Source organism: Polistes fuscatus, unplaced genomic scaffold (assembly GCF_010416935.1).
Source record: "Polistes fuscatus isolate 324 unplaced genomic scaffold, CU_Pfus_HIC Scaffold8, whole genome shotgun sequence".
Classification (NCBI taxonomy): Eukaryota; Metazoa; Arthropoda; class Insecta; order Hymenoptera; family Vespidae; genus Polistes; species Polistes fuscatus.
Window position 1 is genome coordinate 2,181,446 of NW_025113162.1, and position 8,984 is coordinate 2,190,429.

At 33.2% G+C, this 8,984-nt stretch overlaps 1 protein-coding gene across 1 annotated transcript; it reads right to left on the reverse strand.

The window, feature by feature from the left end:
* Nucleotides 1-1,033: 1,033 nt before the first annotated feature.
* Nucleotides 1,034-3,899, reverse strand: LOC122525039 (integrator complex subunit 11). Its single transcript, XM_043647587.1, has 5 exons — nt 3,606-3,899; nt 3,256-3,516; nt 2,567-2,989; nt 1,669-2,493; nt 1,034-1,585 (listed from the first exon to the last, which is right to left on the reverse strand). The coding sequence occupies exons 2-5, from the start codon at nt 3,502-3,504 to the stop codon at nt 1,295-1,297; spliced, it is 1,788 nt and encodes a 595-aa protein (XP_043503522.1). The 5' UTR covers nt 3,505-3,516; nt 3,606-3,899; the 3' UTR covers nt 1,034-1,294.
* Nucleotides 3,900-8,984: the final 5,085 nt, after the last annotated feature.

The following is an 8,984-nucleotide window of genomic DNA, read 5'->3' on the forward strand; positions in this document are numbered from 1 at the left end:
TATATCTATTGTTAATATATGATTTTAGAATTAACATAATTAAAATCACTTTTTTCTAATCGCATGTATATTCTGGTGACGAAAAGACAAATTAAAAATAGCACTTTTTTTTTATATGATTAATTTGATAATACATTCATTCACAATTATTATTTTCCATTAACCTTGAGATGATCTGTATATCATTTAATTTAATCATTAATTTGATCGAGTTTATTACGTTTCGTTAATTTTTTTCTTTCCTTTTTTTCTTAAACAATAAAGTGGATTATGCATTGTACTTATTCGTATCATATATATAATGTTTACAGACTTAGAACTTAGTTCATTAAATTTCATTGTTCTATTTTTTCTTTTCTTTTTTTTCAACATTATAATATGATTTCGATTGATGTTATGCAATTATATTAATGATATCGGATAAAATTGTAGCGTACAAAAAATATTTGGAGAATTTGGAAAAAAAAGAAAAAAAAAAAACATTTTAATAACACGTTGTTGAACCAGTGCACAGCAATTATATATTATTGTATTCTTCTATTAATTAAAATATATTTCTCGTAGATCATTCTGAGAACGAGAGATCAATTGTTTTAATTTTATTAGGAATTATTATATACCGTAGCTTCCACGTAATATTAGTAAAACACGAGAAAAACAAAGTTATTGTGTCAAAAAACAAAAACTGTTTATCGTTTATATTTTTATTAATGTTTTAATAACGAAATACTCTCAATATGAAAGATAAAATATTATGTCGATAAAATTAATCGGTTCAAAAATCCTGGTAGCGTATCAGGTATTAATTGTAATATAAAAAGTAATAATAATTATTATTATATATATGGAAATAAATGCACGTAATTATAAATCTGACATTTGTGTATATTACTTATTTTTTAATATTAATCTAACGGCGTATAATAAGTTTTATTTTGTAGTGAGTGAATTATGTGTAATCACGCGACCGCTTAAGCCGTTAAACATTTTTTATTAATTAATTTTTTAATATCGAGTTAATAAAAACATCATATACAAAAAATAGCTCATTTTTATTCTTATACATATAATTATTTTTGTTGCAAAATTGCTGCTTCATATAATCTATAATTCTTAGTTGTTTTAATTCTGAAAAAGAAAATGATATAAGAAAGTAAAATCGATGTTTAAATTAGATTAATAAATGAAATATATGTCTATTTGATTAAAAATATGATATCAGAGTAATGGATCAATATCACAGATATATGTACAACATTTCTATAATCCTATCTCTTTGTGTTATCATTCATTATCAGTTTAACATCGTTTGCAAAAATCCTAGTATGTAACTTCCTAAGTCTTCATCTTGATTAGTCCAAGAAACATAAACACTTTTTTGTTCATCTTCGTCGCCTTCTACTTTAACTAAAACAGATTCTACAGAGATCGAACCATCTGTCAATTGTACTGTCCAACCTGCTAATCTCTCTTTAAGAGGTTGCAACAATTTCAAAGTAGTAGAATGTGCTGGTCCAGGATCTCGAACTTGTACAGTAGAAGTAAATCGTACTACGTGTTTAGTTATACCTGCTGCTTTAGCAACCTAATGAAAGAAAATTTTAATTATACTGTAGCACTGTAAATAAATTCTGAAAGTTTTTATCTTATTAATATTTGACATATTACTTCGTCTGCATCGACCAGGCAAACGCCATCTTCTCTCAACATTAAAACACTATGTAATAATCTGCGTCTTTTGGGATCTGGTGGCAAAGCAGAATATCTTTTTGCTTCTGCTTTTAGTAAAGCAAGGGAAGCATCTACCGGAACTTTAGAAGTTGTTGTAATAGCGATTGTTTCTCCATTAGCAGGATTGTAACAATTTGTACCAAATTCTTGTTTAATTCTCTCTTTTAAAAATTCCATCTTTGCAAATTCGCCATGCACTAACATAACATTTTTAGGTTCGCAGTATTGTATCAATTGCATGATGCCTTTCGCATCTGCATGCGCAGAAAAAGACATATATTCCACAGCCATTTTAACTTCGACTATTTGACGATTTTCAAATTCTATTCTACGTGCTCCATTTAAGACTTTACGTCCAACTGTACCTTGTACGCAAAATCCAGGCATGATTACCATATTGGCTTCATTTGGTGCCCATTTCTTAAAAATTTGTAAGGATAAACCAGCATGTAACATTCCTGGTGTTGCAAATACGACCATTGCACCTGGATTATCAATATATGATTTATCGAATGGCTTTATATGCTTAAAATCAAACATATTCCGTTGCACAAAAGTCTTTTTTATTTTTTGATTGGTCCAAGTGATAAACATTTTATAATAATTGTTTGCTTTTTCGGTCAAACCCAAAGCAAAATAAACTGGTACTTTTAAATTCATTCTTTCCCAATATGTTTCAAGTAATATACAAAGTTCTTGAGCTCTACCAAGAGCAAATACAGGAATTAAAACTTTCCCACCTCTATCAATGCATTCGTGAACCTACGAGCAAAAATATCTGTATTTAAAGAATTTCAGTTATTATCAATGTATCAATAACTTTATTTATGAATACCTTTTTCAAAAAATCTCTTTCTCTACATCTTTTGGAATCTCTGATCGTAGTAGCGTATGTGGATTCTGATATTAATAAATCTGGTCTACATTTATCTATCCATGCTGCACCCAAATGACGATCTGGTGTCATATTATAATCACCTGTATACACAATCGATTGAGATCCTACACGTATCCAAAACATAGCTGCTCCAAGAACATGTCCTGCGTAATATGCTTTTATTTCTAATTCTGAATCTACCATGACCGATTGATGGAGGGTAACAGCAATGACTTTTTTCATACAATCTTTAATCATTTGCGATGTGAAAAAGTTACTTTCTCCTTTACGTTCTACGGCTACTTTCCTCATGTCTTCTAAAAGTATAGGAGCAATAGCTTTAGTAGGATGGGTCATATAAATTGGCCCTGTATAGCCTACCTATAAACCAAATTATTTGATAAATAAGAATATTACGATAATACAAGTTATATGAACATATTAAGTGCTGTATCGGTCACTGGTGACTGATGAAATAAATTTAGTCTATCAATAGTAATGAATGATGATTCTCCAAAGAGACACATCGAGCACTGAATATAATTATGAGTTTGCATTTTACTTACTGCATAATTATATTGAATGTAGCAAATTGAAAGGTAAACAAAGTATGAACAGCATAGATGTATGAACAGAAAAGATTTTACCATTTCTGTAAAGTACGGAAGAGCTCCGCAGTGATCCAAATGAAAATGGGAAATAATAACGCAATCTATGTAACCAGTCGCAGGTCCTTCTGGTACAATATACGAGAAATCGGGGAATCGTCTTTCGTCGTTGAATCCCATGTGCATACCACAATCAAACATGATATTTTTTCCTCCTAGCGATACAAGTATACAACTCCTCCCAACATCTTGACCCGCACCTAACGGCGTTACTTTTATTTCTGGCATAGTTTAGCTTATCTGTCATTAAAAGATAAATAATTAAAAAAATATAAAAGATTATTTGTACATCTACTTTTTATGATTTTGTTGATGCATGCAAAGCTAACCTCAATGTTCGATTATAATGTATCACTTTTGTCTATTAATTCAATTATGTTGTATAATATTGATTATTAAAAATTGATAACGTGTAACATATAAAAAACAATAGTTTAACGTTATTTAACTTTTATATGTTTTGATTATCAACAAATGTACAAGAAACACATGCTGTTTATATCTTTTGAATGCACTTATTACACGCACTGACATACACGTTCAAGATCATGAATAATAAGGTTATTACGTTTCTAATTTTTAATTAAATTAATAATATGTAATTGTATTTAATTACAATCTATTATTTCACGTAATAAATGAATATAATTTTTCTAATTACTAGTTTAAAAAACTAAAGAATACAGAAGTACATAGAAATTCACAAGTCCCCTTTTTTATCTACCCAGTTTCATTTTTGTTACTACCGGGACCACCAGTAGGCGATAGCAGGTACTTAACACGAAGACGATACAATACTATCAAAGAATACAATATTCTTTGATAGTATAAGATAGTACAGTAAAACCTCTTTTTGTGCGGTGGATAGGGACCGCATAAAAGAAATCGTACAAAAAAATATTCGGTAATTTTATAAATACTTACATATTATAAACAACTTTGTACGATATACAGTAAAACCTTTTTTTGTGCGGTGGATAGAGACCGCATAAAAAAAGTCGCACTTAGAAAATACATCAATTATTTGCAAAATATAGATGTGAAAATGCTTTCAATCAAATTAAATAATTATTAGGAGATTGTTTAAATCAGATGAACAGCGTCGCGAAGTCCGGATACATCGTCGTCAAGGAGACCATGTAATCAGTTCGTCCACACATGTATATGTACATTGAAAGAAAACATAAAACTGGTAGCAACGCTGCTGAGATTTAGATACCGCATAAAAATAAATCGCACAAAACAAATCGCACAAAAATAAAATCGCACAAAACAAATCGCACAAAAATAAAATCGTATAAAAAAGGACCGCACAAAAAGAGGTCTTACTGTATATGATATATTATTTGATATTATATATAGTATATATATATATATAGTTCTATTGTAATAAAATTTTAAATAAATATATTTAATTTTTAGTGTATAAACATGTGTGTGTACCTTCAGAAATGCGTATATAAATTAATTTTAAAATGCAACAATTAAGTCAATCAAGATGAGTTGATGTTAAATCCAACGCTGATTACCTGTAACAAGAAGAAAACTATATTAATCATACAGTCAATAAACCCAATCCTAAAATACAAGTCGCCAAATTAGCAGATGCACTATTATAAATATAATTTCCTATTTATTTTTATAAAATCTCTATTTCAGGTTGCATAAAACTAAATTTAAACGCGTGATTTTATATTATAATATATATTATAATTACGAAATAAAAAAGCTACCAAATATTACAATAATAAAAAAAAAAAATAAAATCTATTTTAAACATTGTGAATTACTTTTATACCGCGTTCTTTACACATACAAAATTCCAAATATAATAATATTCGATCAAAGATAAAATTTTACAGACAAAAAAGGGTAGGAGAAATTATTGTGAGATTTAACGAACGTTAATTAAGTTTAAAATCTAAGAAAAAAGAAAATTTAAATAGTCTTGACTCTATTAACAAAAAAAAACTTGTGCATCTTTTGAATTATTCAAGCATGAGTTTGGCGTAACAAGGAGATGCAATGGTTCATCATCTCCAAATACAACTACAAATTAATGACGAGCAAAAAAGTAATATAATAAAATATAAAAATGACTAGAGAGCTATTTTCGAAAAGTTCGAACTTGCTGTTGAACCTTTGAAAAAAACTCTATAGTCTATGTAGTTACCCTCTTCAGCCACATTTAAGTGGGGGCCTCTTCGGCATTTAGCCTCTTCTTTCTTCATCCCTGAAAACTGCATTGGACATTTTCAACATGCAAGAAAAATAAGATATCTCATATCTTTTTTTGCAAATTAACTTCTATTTCGTTATGATTCTAATATGGAATTATGAAAAAATTAATTTATATTTAATTTTAATTATATTCAAGCTCGTACAACCATGGATGAACTTAGAGTTCATTGCATAATATTACACGAGCACAATTAATCAAACGTCCAAGCAGATAATTTCCTTCGATGACCTAATAACACGTCGCACTTTTAATATCAAATAACAAAATTCAATTGAAATTTAATAATGCAACAAAAATGTAATGCATTTTCTTGCAATATTTTCATTTCATTCATTTGTTATATTGAACTAAATCAATATTTTTCATTATAAGAGAAAATCGCTATTGTGCGAAGTGCTAATCTCGTAATACTTAAAACTAAGTATCAAATTCATCAAAGTATTTGCGAGTTTGTTCGAGTCTATCTCGTTCGAGATAGAATCGAAATAGAAATGAATCTTTCAAATCGTTGCAAATCCCTTTAAATCATGATACATAATGAAGATTACAGAAGAGTCACAAAATAAATTTACAAAGCAAGCATATTAGAATAAATAAAAAAAACATTTTTGTAACAGTTCTGTATAAACCAGGCGGCGAAATTTCCACTCCGGAGTGGAAGCAAACCTCGTGCCTTTCCTGGATCCTACCTACTTAAAATTAAAGTTTTCACATTCGCTCAAAGAAATATGCTATCTGCCTGTCAATTACCCATATTTAAAAAGAGCAAATACACATACGTACCCACCCACTCACTCCACGATTCTCTCACATACCACCAGAGTGCAAAAGCCTAAACTAGAGAGCATGCCCCGGGACACCTCCGACACCCTAGTTCAACCACGTTTTCTAAACTTATGGGAGTACGTACCAATGCTGTAATCGTCTGCCAAGGCTAGTGATTATTGCATAAATGACTAAAGCAAAAATACAAGTATACACTAGTATATATGCATACTGTAAACGTCTCATGCAGGTTCGTGCACGTTGGCGCCTGCACCGGTGTGCGTGCGGATGTTTATTTAGGATATCGGTGTTCTTAAGATTAAGTGTGAGGAACAGAGGCTGTATGCGTCACCCGTGGAGGGAGGCCGATGCTTCGTTGTTCGACGGAAAAGTATAAAAAGGGCAGTCGGACAATACGGGTGGAAGTAAGAAGTAGCAGTTAGTTAATCTTATGTTCTTATGTTCTTATGAGTTAGTTAGTCTTATGTTATTATGTGTTTGGGAGTTTACAAATTTCAGAAGTGGGATGTTTACAAATATCAGAAGTGGGATTCAAACTCGCTAAATTAGAAATTCGCGATTCACGCGTGTGTTATGAAAAGTGGGATAAGATTCACGTTCAGTTTCGAGTTAAGACTTAAGGTCAAGTTTAAGATCCTCTAAGTTTTATGGACGTTCGGTAATTTTACGATTTATTGTGTTACGCGTCGTGTGTGAATTAGAGGTCTGTTAGTGAATTCGGGATCAAGGGATACTGGACGAAAACATTAAGATGAGTACACTGAAAGTGAACCAGCTTAAGGACATGCTCAGTGCAAAGAATTTAAGTACGACCGGAAATAAGACCGAGTTGGTTAAGCGGTTATTAGAGGCAGGAACGCCTGCTGCAGATTTATGTTTAACGTCGGGAGGCACTTGTGAAGAATCGGACGAGCAGACCGAAGTCATGTCGGTACAAGGTTTGAATTACGTACCACCCCCTAACCCCGCATCTACGGAAATGGAATTGTTACGGCGGGCACGGGATTTAGCTGAGCGAGAAGCTGATCTCTTACGTAGGGAGTTGGAATTTTTAAGAAGGACGCCTCAGTCAGTGATAAGTGAAACGGAAAGATCCAGGGTGAAGAAGTGGCAAGATATTAAGGAGTTAATCGGTGAATTCGACGGCAATGATATCGAATTCGACCGATGGGAGAAGCAGGTCAAAGGACTGCTTGCCAGTTACGATCTGGATGCACCTAGTTCTAAGGCCCTAGTTTGTAGCCGACTAAGAGGAAAGGCCTTAAAATGGTATCACTCGCGAGTGGATTGCGTTGATTTGAGTAGCAACGACCTTTTGCGCGAGCTTAGGAAGATGTTTGGGCAGCAAGTTGATCCCCTAATTTTACGGCGCAAACTCGAGGCGAGAGTGTGGAAGCCTACCGAGAGTTTTACGGATTATGTGCATGACAAGGTGACATTAGCTAATCGCATCCCGATTGATGAAAAAGAAATAATTAGCTACGTGATCGACGGTATCCCAAGCCAGGAGTTACGCACTCAGGCCAAGGTGCAATGTTATGCATCGTTGGAATCTATGATAACAGCATTCGCAAGTGTGTCGGCACCGAGAGAGACGCTTCATCGGCGGCCGACGGGAGAAGGAAAAAGAAAACCGATCGACCATAAGAGGCCGTCGGGGGAAAATTATGCCAGATGCTTCAACTGTGGAGAGACAGGACATTTTGCGAGGAACTGCCCCCGTCCGAAGAGGGAAAGAGGCAGCTGCTACAAGTGCGGTAAACATGGACATCTTAGACCAGAATGCCCGGAGAAGGGTGGCGAAGTCCACAGCGTCACCAGGAACGTGACCACCGATGACGACTACATCAGGAAGATAACTTATGATGTCGATTCAGGCAATATACACTACATCTTAGTTTTAGACACCTTATTGGATTCCGGCAGCCCCGTGAGTTTCATAAAGAAAGGGTTAGTGATGGGACCGATCAACTCTGCGCCGGAACTCGGAAGTGAATATTATGGTATTAATCATAGTCGTCTGCAAGTACACGGCTCGATACAAGTTAGTTTAAAATTAGATGACGGCGAAAGGGTTGACACTCGTCTGTTGGTAGTACCGGATACTACAATGGTGAACTCCGTTATTTTAGGTCGCGACGCATTAAAAAGATGTGGATTAGTTTTTAGCAGAAAAGATAAGCGCTCCGAAGAAGAGGTAGTGATAGATCAGATTATGAATATAGAAATAGATGATTCCACCGATAATCAAATTACCGAATTAGACATTAATCCCAAAATCGCGGTGGAAAAACAAAATGAATTAAAGGAAATCTTAAAAGTAAATTACTTAGATGCACCTCGTCCGGAAAAACCTAGAATAAGCATGGAGCCGAAATTAACATTACAAGAGCATAAGCCATTTCATTTATCTCCCCGTCGCTTATCGTTTGTCGAGAAAAACCAAGTTAGGGAATTAATAGGAGATTTGCTAGAAAGAGGAATAATTCGACTGAGCGAATCGGATTACGCATCCCCTATTGTGTTAGTCAAAAAGAAAAACGGTAAGAATAGGATGTGCGTCGATTACCGCGCGTTAAATAAAGTCACAATAAGCGAACGCGATTTAAAAGCAATTAGGAATAAGGCAGAAGATAGAATGGCTGAGAAGCAAAATTATAACAAGAGGTATTATGATAAA

Bases quoted from the DNA above. Each gene is read 5' to 3' on its own strand.
- LOC122525039 (XM_043647587.1), bottom strand. From the start codon at position 3,504: ATGCCAGAAATAAAAGTAACGCCGTTAGGTGCGGGTCAAGATGTTGGG. The intron at 2,494-2,566 runs GTATTCATAAAT...TTTTGCTCGTAG, and splicing joins AAAGAGATTTTTTGAAAAAG to GTTCACGAATGCATTGATAG. The intron at 1,586-1,668 runs GTAATATGTCAA...TTCTTTCATTAG, and splicing joins GCCTGGTCGATGCAGACGAA to GTTGCTAAAGCAGCAGGTAT.